Source organism: Engystomops pustulosus, chromosome 6 (assembly GCF_040894005.1).
Source record: "Engystomops pustulosus chromosome 6, aEngPut4.maternal, whole genome shotgun sequence".
NCBI lineage: Eukaryota > Metazoa > Chordata > Amphibia > Anura > Leptodactylidae > Engystomops > Engystomops pustulosus.
The window spans coordinates 171,007,908-171,023,302 of NC_092416.1; the positions used below are offsets into that span (position 1 = coordinate 171,007,908).

The 15,395-nt window shown below is 43.9% G+C and overlaps 1 protein-coding gene across 1 annotated transcript in view; it reads right to left on the bottom strand.

Annotated features, from left to right (window-relative positions):
• The window catches only part of ACSF2 (acyl-CoA synthetase family member 2), a 44,495-nt gene that overhangs the window by 16,668 nt on the left and 12,432 nt on the right, over positions 1-15,395 (bottom strand). Inside the window, exons 6-10 of the mRNA XM_072112375.1 lie at positions 14,900-15,062; positions 8,797-8,895; positions 8,562-8,710; positions 6,481-6,569; positions 5,088-5,164 (exon numbers count right to left, since the gene is read on the bottom strand). Of these exons, the coding sequence (XP_071968476.1) occupies positions 5,088-5,164; positions 6,481-6,569; positions 8,562-8,710; positions 8,797-8,895; positions 14,900-15,062 (577 nt within the window). The remainder of the gene's footprint in view (positions 1-5,087; positions 5,165-6,480; positions 6,570-8,561; positions 8,711-8,796; positions 8,896-14,899; positions 15,063-15,395) is intronic.

The following is a 15,395-nucleotide window of genomic DNA, read 5'->3' on the forward strand; positions in this document are numbered from 1 at the left end:
CTAGGTTGGAAATGTGAGCAGCGGATAAAGATCTAGTTCCTACCTTTTTTTTTTAAAACTCTCTGTGTCTCCTGATATGATTTTATCTTTAATATGACACCAGAATAATTCTTGAGTGCTATAGAACTGAAGGAAGGGGCATATGAAGTGAAACTACCTTGAAACTTGACTCATCTGAAGCAAAATATGATTCTTCTCTGCTCATTTGTCCTAAACTTTGATAAACTTTTTATGGGTAAACGGGTGAGATGTCAGATGATTGAGGGAATTCTAGAAGGGACGTTTCATCCCCTACCTGAGGCACAGGCACCGGGACTGTGGCAATCTTCTTATATTTGTCATGAATATACTTCCTTCTAAAATCAACATCTTAAAATTATTTTAACGAGTCTGAAGGGCTCCTGGTTACCGAACCCCCTTCCCCCATGCTGCAGATTCATAGGCTGTTACACTGTGCAGGAGCACCTACCCCTCCCACTGTGTGCTGAAACTTCCTCTGCTACAGTGAGATTACAGGAGGCAGAGAAAGGAGGAAATGCTGAGGAAGCAGACGGGTAGGGTAAGACCAGGGGCGCACCTGCCATGAGGCGAGTTGAGCATCTCGTCTCAGGCGGCGCGCCTCCTGCTCAACGAGGGGGCGGCACCGGCCGGCACTGAGCTCCCGGGCCGCACGCCGAACGGGACCGCGTTGCAGCCCACCTTGCTCCCCGACGCTGCCGGCACCTTGCGCCCGCCCCCCGACGCCGCCGGCACCGAGCTTCCGCCCCCCTGCCTGCATCAAACTCCCCCACTCCCCGTATACTTTCGGTCCCGCCCATAACTCCGCTCCCGGCTCCCCCTCCATTCCCTTCTCAACCCCGCTGCGCTCATGTCTGCCCTCCCCCCTCCAGGCTCCCTGCTTCCCCCACCCCGCTCAAGTTCCAGGCTCCGTTACCGCTCTCCCCCCCCTCAAGGCTCTCGGCTCCCCCTCCATCCCGTCTGAACCCCCGCTCACGCCCCCCCCCCCTTCCCCGCTCCTGGCTCTCGACCTACCCGCTCCTGGCTCCCGCACTGCGCCACCGCCGCTGCAGGACAAGGCCCCGAACTTTCCAAGAACAGGTAAGGTTACTTTATATTTATATATATGTGTGTGTAATATGTATATATATGTGTAATATGTATATATATGTGTAACATGTGTTTATATATGTGTAACATGTGTATATATATGTAATATGTGTGTATATATGTTATATGTGTGTATATATGTGTGTGTATATATGTATATGTGTATATATGTTTGTGTGTGTATATGCTGTATCTACTGTTTGTTTATGTGTATATATGCTGTATGTATATGCAGCATTTGTACTACATGGTGGTATTCTGTATGCATTTTATACTACTTGGTGGTACACTGTATCTATTTTATACTACTTGGTGGCACGCTGGATGCATTTTATACTACATGGCGGCACGCTGGATGCATTTTATACTACTTGGTGGCACGCTGTATGCATTTTATACTACATGGCGGTACGCTGTTTGCATTTTATACTACATGGTGATACGCTGTATGCATTTTATACTACATGGTGGTACGCTGTATGCATTTTATACTACATGGCGGTACGCTGTATGCATTTTATACTACATGGCGGTATGCTGTATGCATTTTATAGTACATGACGGTACGCTGTATGCATTTTATAGTACATGACGGTACGCTGTATGCATTTTATAGTACATGGCGATACGCTGTATGCATTTTATAGTACATGGCGATACGCTGTATGCATTTTATACCACATGGTGATAAGCTGTATGCATTTTATACCACATGGCGGTACGCTGTATGCATTTTATACCACATGGCGGTACGCTGTATGCATTTTATACCACATGGCGGTACGCTGTATGCATTTTATACTACATGGCGTTACGCTGTATGCATTTTATACCACATGGCGGTACGCTGTATGCATTTTATACTATATGGCGGTACGCTGTATGCATTTTATACTACATGGCGGTACGCTATATGCATTTTATACCACATGGCGGTACGCTGTATGCATTTTATACTACATGGCGGTACGCTGTATGCATTTTATACCACATGGCGGTACGCTGTATGCATTTTATACTATATGGCGGTACGCTGTATGCATTTTATACTACATGGCGGTACGCTGTATGCATTTTATACTATATGGCGGTACGCTGTATGCATTTTATACTATATGGCGGTACGCTGTATGCATTTTATACTACATGGCGGTACGCTATATGCATTTTATACCCGCTGTATGCATTTTGCATTGCTTTATTTTTACACCAAACCAATATGATGGATCTGGTCCTGACACTTCCTGATATATCACATATATTGGCGGGGGGGGGGGGGCGTCTCTCTATGGCTCGCCTCAGGCAGCAGACAGGCTTGGTACACCCCTGGGTAAGACAGTGTAATAACCATGAAGTTGCAGCACAGAGGGGCTCTGGTAACAACCAGGAGCCCTTCCGGCTCTATAGCATAATTTTACTAAGTTGATTATAGAAGGAAGGAAGCCATGGATAACAAATATAAGAAGATTACCACAGTCACGATGCCTGGATCTATGAGTAATGTCCCTGGTTAATCAGGATGGATTTTGATGGCAGATTTCCTTTAAGGGTGGTGGAAGAGACGAGTCCCTTTAAACCTTTTACCCCATTAAACTAACAGCCCCCTCAGGAAGGAGATTAAATGTTTAAGAATCTTAAGTGGTTGAGTGACCCTTACGGGACTACAAGAAACTATGTAATGTATCTTATAGGAGGAAAGTACTTCTTTCTCCACTTACTTTGACTCTTATTCTTCCTTCCTAGTCTCATTTTTTTTCTATGAAACCTCTGCTGAATTCTAATTGGAAGGACAGACAGAAGCTCATCGAGGTGATTACATAGAAGTCTACGGAGAGGGTAGGGGGAAGCAGTGAGTCACATCAGCTAGGTCTCTACACAGCAGCACAGAGGTGTCAGGTTACATAGAAGTCTATGGAGAGGGGAGGGGGAGCAGTGAGTCACTACAGATAAGTCTCTACACAACAGCACAGAGGTGTCTGATTACATAGAGGCTCTACGGAGAGGGGAGGGGGCAGAGAGTCACAGCAGATAGGACTCTACACAGCAGCATAGAGGTGTCAGATTACATGAAGCTCTATGGAGAGAGGGGAGGAGCAGTGAGTCACAGCACTACAGAGCTATCAGATTTCATAGAAGTCTATAAAGAGGGAAGGAGGAGCAGTGAGTCCCAGCAGCTAGGTCTCTATGCAGCAACACAGAGGTGTCTGATTACAGTGAAGCTTTATGGAGAGGGGAGGGGGAGCAGTAAGTCACAGCAGCTAGGTCTCTACACAGCAGCACAGAGGTGTCTGATTACAGTAAAGCTCTATGGAGAGGGAAGGAGGAGCAGTGAGTCCCAGCAGCTAGTCTCTACTCAGCAACACAGAGGTGTCTGATTACATAGAAGCTTCATGGAGAGGGGAAGAGGAGCAGTGAGTCACAACAGCTAGGTCTCTACACAGCAGCACAGAGGTGTCTGATTACAGTAAAGCTTTATAGAGAGGGGAGGGGGAAGCAGTGAGTCACAGCAGCTGGGTCTGCACTAAACATCTCAAGGAAGTCTGCAAATTATAGTCAAAGACTTTAGAGATTAGAGAAGTAGTAAAATAAAGATTACAAGTCACATAATATCCAGGTACAGTGTTGCTCCTCATGATACATTAGAGGGGTTAAGGAACATAGTGGAGGTTCGACCAATCATAAGAAAGGGGGGTCCCTTCCCCTATGTTAATCCAGGGAAAGGCCAAGCTATCCAGTGCTTGCCGTGCACCTTCCCTGTTAATGTTACATTGTGCTGCTATGAAGCTGCAGGGCGGGTTATGTGTTTTCTTTTCTCAGTTCATACAATCTCAGTGCAATGTAACACCGTGCCCAGCGCCCGCCCAATACCTCTCATAAAAGAGCAGAATGATATCATCTCCAGATGTGGCGGCTGTGTTCATCAATGGACCTGAAATAACCCCCCAACTCCTTGACCCAAGGTGTGGTCCCGGGGACTGTGTACTGTCTATACAGGAAAAAAGCGGCTCCCTCCATGGCGGTCCTGTGCTCTCCATGGGGCACCATACGGTGGGGGTATAGCATCTGCTGCCAATGGACTAAGAACCTGCAGAGAATGTGAATGGCAAAGTGCAGATATATACTGACCCATGATACTGAACATCTCTGGTTATATCTATTAATTCAATTAATCAGCTGTGACTGGAGAGTTCCTTTAAGAATTTATGAGTTAGGGCGCGTTCACACGGTGCGTTTTGGTTGCATTTTCATGAGAAAATGTTCATCAGAATTTCATTACTGTTATCACTTGCGGTTACAAAACGTATCGTAAACGTGACGTTAATACATGTGTTAACATTGAGTTAACAAAAACACATGCGTTAACATCGCATTTGCAATGCATTGTGTAAACACAAGTGTGTTAACAATAATGTCATTGGGCAAATCACCTCTCCTAAGCTGTTCTAATGTGTTTTAAAACGCAACGTGTGAACGCGCCATTAGGGTGAAGGCACACGTGGCGTTTTTAGGCCGTTTTTAGTAGAGCGCTTTGAGATCGGAAAAAAACGCATGCGTTTTTTGACCAGTTTGAATTAAGATAATTGGTCAAACCTGTCAAAAACGCATGCGTTTTTTACGAGCTGAAAACGCCCTAACTAAAAACGGCCCAAAAACATTGGCGGGTTTTTTTTTTCACTGAACCCATTTTGGCTTATGGACACATACAGATGGGTTTTCTCTTCCTGGCTTCAGGGATTTGTCACTGATGTCTTACTGAACCAGAAAAAAAACTCCAACTGTGACAGAATTCATGGATTGGGACCTATTAAAATATGCAAATAGTGGTTGAAGGTCCTCAATTTCTACCAATCTGGTAAAATTGCATAAGTGTATTTTATTACAACCCAAAATAAAAAAAAAAACTTCCCAAAATATTCAGTTTGAGCCTTCCAGCTTACTGTACACTTCCGATCAGTCAGCAACACGTGATGGCAACTTACCAGGATGTTCCTCATGGGGGTCTCCAAGGCAAATTTCTTCACAACTTCAGGGGGCGCAATGGAGCCGGCTATCACTCCTGGAATAGCAGCCATATACAATGTATCAGAGCTCATCCCTGGATCTGGTCATATAACATTGACTGAGGGGGGCGGCACAAGGTCCAGGGGTGTCACAGCTAAAAATTCTGATGTTTGTCCCACTAAAGTAACTTACATCCTGACCACAGATAACTGGGGGCACTGACTGCTTTATCGTATGCATCGGCTTACTACTACTATCACATTAAGAAGACATGCATGCTCAGCTGACACCTGCATGCATGTGCATAGATAACGTAGGGAGGAATAGCTGCCTGCCTCAACTTTTAAATCGTGAATCTGCAGTTTTTTTCTGTGAAAAACCAGTGACAGGTGTCGATGTGACCTTATAAGACTGACGCACCTATTTCAAAACCATCTGGTTAAAATTAAAGGGGACCTGACTTCAGATTTTACCCTTATTAACTTACCACCTTCTCTAAAATTCCCTGTTTTATCTCACCCATTTACCTATAAAATATTTCCCCCAAAGTCATGTGAAAATGAGCAGAGAAGAGTCGTAGTTTACCAGAGATGAGTCAAGTTTAGAGGCTGCAGCGGGAGGGTCACTTCAGACATCTCTATAATCAGTTCTATAGAAAAATGCTGATGGTGTCGTATTAAAAGTTTAAGAATCTCATCTTTCAGGCTTGCGGTTCTGTAAACTACAGAAGTTAAATACATGTCGGAAATGGGAGCTGCAGAGAAAGATACAATTCCTCTCTTATTAGTTAGTGCCGGTATCTCACAGAACCACAATCCTTAGCTATATGAAATATAAGATGCTTGTCTTTAATATGACACCAGCAGCATGGTTCTGAGCGCTACAGAACCGAAGGATTGTGGCATCTAAACTTGACTCATCTGAAGCAAAATTTGACTCTTCTCTTCTCATTTTCTCATGAGTTTGGGGATTTTTTTTTTTTATAGTTAAACGGATGAGACTTCACAAAGAGGAGAAAATTTTAGAAAAGATATTTCATCCCTTACCTGAGGGGGCTCCTAATCTAATGGGGGTAAAATCTGGCGACAGGTTCCCTTTAACTAGAGCTGAAGAGTGAAGAAGGTAATGAAAGTCTATGGGAAGTATGTACTTTGGATGGAGCCTGGAATGTGGGCACACCAGGATGATGAGTTTGCACTCATTTTTCCAAAGAAAACATGCAAGAAATACCAGGAACAGCTCCACAGACATGGACCCCACAAATATCCGAGAGCAAAACAACCTGTAAGCTCCGGGATACTTGTGGCCTGGAATTTTATGTGAAATAAGTGAAAATCCAAAAGGGTAATTTCGCATATTTTCGCCACATACCGCTGGTGAGGGTAGAAGCTAGTTCGGCATAGTCTGGCTGCCCCAGGAGATCGATGTACATGGTGGGGGTCCCGTACATTGACGTGCATCTGTAAGGTGAAGATTCGGTGTATAAATTTCATATATAACATCCAATATTTAGGATACAATATATATAAATACATCAGGTGAAATTTACTGCTTCATCTCCCCCATTTTGGCTCATTTTTTGCACTCTGATAAGGAGACCCCTAATGCAGCCTACATTTCCCATCACCCCTCATCACACTGCACATGCTTCATCCCTTAAAGGGAACCTGTCACCAGGAATTACCCCTCAGGTAGAGTATAAAAAGTCTTTTCTTATTTCCCTCTGTTATGTGAAATCAAAGTTAGGCAAATATGACTCTTCTCTCCTCATTTTCACATGAAAAGAGTCAAGTTTAGTGGTTGCTGTGGAAGAGTCACTTCAGAACCCTATCTTTGGTTCTATAGCATCTAGAAACAGATCAGACGTATGGCTTTGTGAGCTCAGAACCAGAGATACAGACAATTAAAGATCCAGATTCAAGCTGTTGATAAAGATCCAGTTCCCTGCCTGTATGTCCAATTCTGTAGCTCACAGAACCCTAAGCTTAATGGGACCTGAAATATGAAGTCATTGGGGCACATTTACTTACCCGGCCCATTCGCGATCCAGCGGCGCGTTCTCTGCACAGGATTCGGGTCCGGCTGGGATTTAAGATGGTAGTTCCTCCGCCGTCCACCAGGTGGCGCTGCAGCGCCGAAAATAATCTTAACGCCCCGGAATGCACCATCCCATAGAAGATGAAGGTGAGCGCTACCCAAGCGACACATTTTCGGTTTTTAAATGCGGCGGTTTTTCCGAATACGTCGGGTTTTAGTTCGGCCACGCCCCCCCGATTTCTGTCGCGCGCATGCCGGCCCCGATGCGCCACAATCCGATCGCGTGCGCCAAAATCCCGGGGCAATTCATGTACAAGCGGCGCAAATCGGAAATATTCGGGTAACACGTCGGGAAAACGCGAATCGGGCCCTTAGTAAATGACCCCCATTATCTTTAATATGACACCGGTCTCATGTTTCTAGGTGCTATAGAACGAAAGCTATTTAATATTATAGATCCGATCAAGCTTACGGTTCTGTGAGCTACAGAACTGCAAATACAGGTAGTTTAAAAATAGGCAGCAGCTGGATCTTTATCTGCAGCTTACATCTGGATCTTTAACTGTCTGGATCTCTGTTTTTTTTAGATCACAGAGGCATACGTCTGATCACAGAACCTTAAAATTGATAGGATCTGAAATATGAGGTCATTATCTTTAATATGACACCAGCAGCCTGTTTCTAGGTGCTATAGAAAAGAAGATAAGGGGCTTCTGAAGAAGTGACACTCCCCCTGCAACGACTAAATTTGACACATCTCATGTGAAAATGATTCATATTTGCCTGACTTTTGGGGAGATTTTTAATTGGTAAATGGGTGAGATTGCACATAATAACAGGGAATTCTAGAAAGGACATTTCATACTCAATCGGAAGGCACTGGGAGTTTAGTGGGGTAAAACCTGGTGGCAGGTTCTCTTTAAATCACACCACGGGGTCTCCTATGTGATGTTGTTTCAGCCTGCCTCCTGCTTGCAATAGGTTCATCCCTGCCAGCTCTTACAAGCAGGAGGCAGGGGAGCAGTGAAAAGCTTCATTTCATAGGATACGCTGGGGATCCGGAAGTGTGGGTAAGGATTACTTTAGTACTTCTACAAATAAATTTCTATGCAAAGTATTTAATAATTAATAATAATTCTTTATTTATATAGCGCACACAGATTACGCAGCGCTGCACAAAGCTTGTCAAATTGGTCCCTGAAGAATTTAAGGGGTCTTATGGATTTTAGAATAACCTGTGATTAGGTCTTATACGAAGTGCATGTGATCCCTGACCTCAGAGGTCATGTCTGAATGAAGGGCACGTAACTTCTGAGGCCGGTGATTGGCTCAGCCGACAGACCTCATGCGACAACACAAATAAACACAAGACAAACAAGTCTAAGAGAAAAATAAGACAGAAAAGACATAAATACCTCTCCTTTGAAATGGCTTCCAACAAAGGTCGAACTTCAAAGGTTGGAGATGGAAAGACCGCCGTTGGGCCGTGCACGGCCATCATAAGACTGCCTAAAACTGAGCCCATGCAATGGTACAGGGGCACAGGGACCGCTACCCGGGATCCCTAACATAAGGAAGAGACAGACAGGATTATATCAGTTATAAGAGTTATACACAATTCTGTATGAATTACATTGACTCCCCCCTTACCTTCCTCCAGTGGAAGCCCATCCTCATCCCGGCCAGGGCGGCATTGTTCACAATATTGTGGTGGCTCAGAGCCGCTCCTTTGGGATATCCAGTTGTTCCCTACAACAAAATCAAGGATAAGAAGTATTTAGATTCCTACTTCTTACAGAACATTAGTCACTTGTAGTCTTAATTCTGGATAGTAATATATCCGTATAAAGGGGTACCTGTGCTTTAAAGGGAATGTATTGTTATTTCCTATATTGCCAACTGAGTGTTGAGAGTCCTCAGGGGTGTGTCCCTGTCGTTGTCAGCACTGATTGGACAGTATCATACCACACCTCCTAATGGATACACCCACTGGCTTAGAACTCTAGGAACTGCACAACACACAAGATACGGAATACATAGACAGGAATCAGAGCTGCAGGTAAAGATCCAATTCCCATCTATGTCTTTAAAGGGGTCGTCCATTTTCAGCAAATAATTGATATGGTTTGTGTAAGGAAAAGTTATACAATTTTCCAATATACTTTCTGTATCAATTCCTTATGGTTTTCTAGATCTCTGCTTGCTTTCCTTCAATAGGAAGCTTTTATGTTTACCTCCACTGGATCAAAATCTGTCCATGGTCATGTGATGTCACACAGGTGCACTACTCGTTAGTATCAGAGAGTAACCAGAGCCGTGTGATATAACGAGCCGTGCACCTGTGTGACCATGGTCAGATTTCTATCCACTGGAAGTAAACATAAAAGCTTCCTATTGAAGGAAAGCAAGCAGAGATCTGAGATCTATCATGAGGAATTGATACAGAAAGTATATTGGAAAATTGTATAAACCATATCAATTATTTGCTGAAAGTAGACGACCCCTTTAACCGCTTGTTTCTGATTTGATAGGCGAGATTCTTGTTTTTAGAGGAAATCAATCATGATGAACCAGAGACACTTACTCATAGATCCGGGAATGGAATTTTTGGATGCTGTTCTAGTTATTGAGGGAATACAGGCGGTCCCCTATTTAAGAACATCCGACTTACAGACGACCCCTTGTTACAAACGGACCTCTGGATGTTGGTAAATTACTGTACTTTTAGCCTTAGGCTACAATAAATATCTATAACAGTTATAAAAAGTGTCAGTAATGAAGCTTTATTGTGAATTGTAGTTCTGATGAGAATCCAACATTTTTAAAATCCGGGGACTGCCTGTACACTCACTGGTGTGCACCACCAATAATAAATATTAAGAGGAGAGGTGTGAGTGCAAATCAAAACTGAGTAGAGAGAAAATTATTTCTCCAATATTATTGTAATAATAGAATAAAATATGTATACTTTGTTACCTGTTGAGTTTCCAACAGGGATACAGAACAGAGAGGGGGGGGGGGGGGCTGATATCGAAAATATCACCCCCTCCTAAATTCAAATCTATTCAATTCAATGTAATTCAAAGAGGGATAGTAATGAGCGGGGCAGTTAACTTTGTGCTATATAAACTCCTAGGGTCGGGAAGTAAGGGTTCTCCTTACAGATTCAGACAATTAAGACCTCCTGGTAGGTGTGTGGAGACTTATAGCCATTGACGCTCCACTACAGGATTCTGGGAAAATATGCATATAGTTTTCCAAAATGGGAGAAGAAAACCGTGCCTCTTTTAGCTACCTTGTATGGCAGCTCCCTTGATATCAAGCATGACTTTCAGGAAGCCTAATAACATGATGTGGGATTAAGCCAAACCAGTTTATCTATTCCAGAAAGAACAGATTCCCAACTGTATTCGGCGCTGTTTCGATGTGGTTGTGTCTCTTCAGCACAGTGAAGGGAACTGGTTTGGCGTGAGTGGAGTGAGAGGCTATTGCTAGGGTCAGGAAATAAAGAGTTCTCCATAAACTTTTAGGAAAAGTGCCTATAAAGCGTTATAGGAGAATATGATATAATAATAGCACTGCACCGGGTGGAAGGATATTATCTTCCATAAGCAGACTGCCTGTCCATATCAAGACCAGTAGGACTGTGTTTGTCCTCGACTGACGCCATGCTCCTGCCCTCTGAGCGGCCGGTCTGAGCTCGTGAGGGGGTAATATGCATAAAGGGAGAGAGACACCGGCAAGACGTGTAGTGCCGAGGTGGACCCCGAGCACCTATGTGATGGGCAACTCTTGCAGTGACAGTAGGCGAGTACGGCAAACACGACTGACTATCTGACCTTAATACAACGGTCCCTAACCAAGTGTGATGAACTGATTGTCCTGGCGTATGTTTCGCCAAGGGAGTTGGCTTCCTCCAGGGGTGGCCGAGCTCGGGCATATTTTATTCATTTGTGCCAGTGATTGACAGGTTTATCCACCAATATCGGATTAACGCCGCAAAACCATATCGGATTAACGCCGAAAAGATAGGGCATGTCCTATTTTTCCCCGTGTTACGGCGCCGTGCATCGCAATGGGGAGGGGTCACCCCTCCTCCTCTCCATCGCAGCAAACGTATGCCCACCCAGCTACAGCCCGGCGGGCATACGTTTGTGTGCATGTAGTCTACAGCATATATAGAGGGGGTGTTTCTACCCGTTCCCCTGATCAGCGATCAGACACTCTGTTACATTGTTGCTAATAATAAGTAAACTGTACATTAGCCATTATCAGCAGTGTAGGCAAACAATTGTATTTGTGTGTAACTACTTACACATCGTGTTGCTTAGGTATTAATATTCTAACAAATCAATGAGACAGGTTACACAAATAAGATGTGTTGGAATGACAGCAACTGTGTGTCCTAAGGTAGAATATCCTAAGAAGGTATTAAACCTCCTGTGTATATTGTATTCCAGTAGACATTTTATCCACACTTCAGATTATTTGGACACACTGTAAACATATGGACGTGTTTTTTCAAAAGTAGATAAGTGATCTGATACTGCTTCGCTGTTGTCTTACTTTACAAGAAACATCCATAAGTTTCAGTGTTTTAAGCCTGTATGTCCATTGGCTTTCGGACCTCACCAGTTGCTCCTGGTTCCTGACCCTGTATCTTCTGACTTTTGGGTCGGAAGCCATCTTGGTTTTCTGTATGACGCTGTGGAGCTGAGCTGCTCCCTGCCTCAAGCCCCGCCCCCTTGCATTCCATGACGGAGCTCACACTGATACACAGTCACTTCCTGCCGGCGGACTGTAAAGCTACAGACAGATAAGTTCTTTATCTCGGTAGGGGGGGAAGCACAGCAGATCTAGTGTGTTGTGTAATGGCAGAGATGTAGGGGAGCTGACTGTGTATAAAAGGCATCTCATGGATCTCATCATCATCATCATCAAGGGGCAGTGCTGCCCCCTGCCGGTAAAACCTGTAAGGCCGTATCCAAAGAACATACATTTTAAAAAACAAAAACCTCTATACTTACCTCCGACTTCTTCTCCCGTGGCTCCATCTTCTTCTCTGAGCACACACACTTTGAGGTCACGCAATGTCACAGCTGTGTAACGTAATAGTGTATTCGCGCAGGCAGGGAAGAAGCTGGAACCACGGAGAGAAGAATCCAGAGGTAAATAGAGTTTGTTTGTTTTTTTAAGTGGGGGGGCTCCAATGTTGAGACTTCAAAAACACGGTGAGAAGGGTCTTTTGATGACATGTGGTTTAAGGGGAGCTCTGCAGTGGACATGTCATTAAAGGGGCGCTCTGCCATGGACATTTATTTAAAAGGGGGCTCTGCAGTGGAAATTTATTTGAAGGGGGCTCTGCTGTGGACATATCATTAGTGAGGGGAGGCTGCTGGACATTTTATTAGAGTAGCGGCTGCATCGCTTCCCCCCTTGGCTTATAGTGAAAAGGCCAAAGACAAGGAGACATTACAGATGTGTGTGGCTATAGAAAGGGGTGCTATAGTGTCTCCTTTTCTGTAGCCCTTTTCCTATAAAGACAGACAACAGAAAAAGGGGCAGTATCAGGAGGGGACACAGAAAAGGGGGTAGCTGCAGGAAAAGTGGGCCATTCAGACCTGAGGTTTTCTGTAAATGGAACATTATATGGCAGGGGGCATGTGTGACCGGCTTCTCTATCAGTTATGTGATGAGTGGGTTTCCCAATTGATTATTACCACTAAACACAGTATAGTCTTTGATTGTGGGGGAGGGGGGGCATCTTTCTATAATTCGCCTCAGGCAGCAGAAAGGATAGGTAGACCCCCTGATTTCATCCTTTACCTGAGGGAGCTGCTAGTTTAGTATTAATATTAGGTAACAGCCTTCTTTTATGGAGTTGCCTGGTACATTTTTTACACTAGGACCCTGCGCTGTACTAAATCCCTAGAATTATGATCGGAGATAACAAAACAATGTAATTCATTGGAAAGAATTCCAGGCCTCAGCCAAATTTAGTAATAAATAACCATCCTACTTAACGTGGGTAATGATTATCAAATGCTGGAACCCAACTGCGGATCCGCCGCCATCTACTGCTGCGGGACAAGGGCAGAGACATGGCTGCCCAGTGTGATAATTACTTCTATGGGCAGGAATAAATAGCGATAGACAGATATCACATCTAATTTTATGGTTGGTAAGGATTATGGTATAATACAGTATCATAAGGTATAAGATTGTCACATTATACTGCAGGGTGTAATATCACATTATACCGCAGGGTGTAACATCACATTATACCGCAGGGTGTAACATCACATTATACCGCAGGGTGTAATATCACATTATACCGCAGGGTGTAATATCACATTATACCGCAGGGTGTAATATCACATTATACCGCAGGGTGTAATATCACATTATACCGCAGGGTGTAATATCACATTATACCGCAGGGTGTAATATCACATTATACTGCAGGGTGTAATATCACATTATACTGCAGGGTGTAACATCACATTATACTGCAGGGTGTAATATCACATTATACTGCAGGGTGTAATATCACATTATACTGCGGGGTGTAATATCACATTATACCGCGGGGTGTAATATCACATTATACCGCAGGGTGTAACATCACATTATACCGCAGGGTGTAACATCACATTATACTGCAGGGTGTAAAATCACATTATACTGCAGGGTGTAACATCACATTATACTGCAGGGTGTAATATCACATTATACTGCAGGGTGTAATATCACATTATACTGCAGGGTGTAACATCACATTATACTGCAGGGTGTAATATCACATTATACTGCGGGGTGTAATATCACATTATACTGCAGGGTGTAATATCACATTATACTGCGGGGTGTAATATCACATTATACTGCAGGGTGTAATATCACATTATACTGCAGGGTGTAATATCACATTATACTGCGGGGTGTAATATCACATTATACTGCAGGGTGTAATATCACATTATACTGCGGGGTGTAATATCACATTATACTGCAGGGTGTAATATCACATTATACTGCGGGGTGTAATATCACATTATACTGCGGGGTGTAATATCACATTATACTGCGGGGTGTAATATCACATTATACTGCGGGGTGTAACATCACATTATACCGCGGGGTGTAATATCACATTATACTGCAGGGTGTAATATCACATTATACTGCAGGGTGTAATATCACATTATACTGCGGGGTGTAATATCACATTATACTGCAGGGTGTAATATCACATTATACTGCAGGGTGTAATATCACATTATACTGCAGGGTGTAATATCACATTATACTGCAGGGTGTAATATCACATTATACTGCAGGGTGTAACATCACATTATACTGCAGGGTGTAATATCACATTATACTGCAGGGTGTAACATCACATTATACTGCAGGGTGTAACATCACATTATACTGCGGGGTGTAATATCACATTATACTGCAGGGTGTAATATCACATTATACTGCAGGGTGTAACATCACATTATACTGCGGGGTGTAATATCACATTATACTGCAGGGTGTAATATCACATTATACTGCAGGGTGTAATATCACATTATACTGCAGGGTGTAACATCACATTATACTGCGGGGTGTAACATCACATTATACTGCGGGGTGTAATATCACATTATACTGCAGGGTGTAACATCACATTATACTGCAGGGTGTAACATCACATTATACTGCAGGGTGTAATATCACATTATACTGCACATTGTTCACTTACAGAAGTAAACTGGATGTTGACGGGGTCATCGCACATGATGGTCTTCTGTATCTCGTGCAGCTGCTTCACATCCTGAGTGCTCCCAGCATCCATCACTTCCTGAAACTGAAATGTACCCGGAAACTTCTCGTCCAGGACTATAGCAATCCGCAGGCCAGGGAGTCTGAAAATACAAAATCACATGACTATTACCAAGGTGTGATGCACCTGTGCAATACTGCAGTGATGCACCTATACAATCCTACGGTGGCGCGCCCCTGTGATCCTGCGGCGGTACACCCCTATAATACTGTGGTGGTGCGCTCCTGTACTCCTGCGGTGGTGGACCCCTGTAATAATGCGGTGGTGGACCCCTGTAATACTGCGGCGGCGCGCCCCTGTACTCTTGCGGTGGTGGACCCCTGTAATACTGCGGTGGTGCGCCCCTGTACTCCTGCGGTGGTGCACCCCTGTACTCCTGCGGTGGTGCACCCCTATAATACTGCGGTGGCGCGCC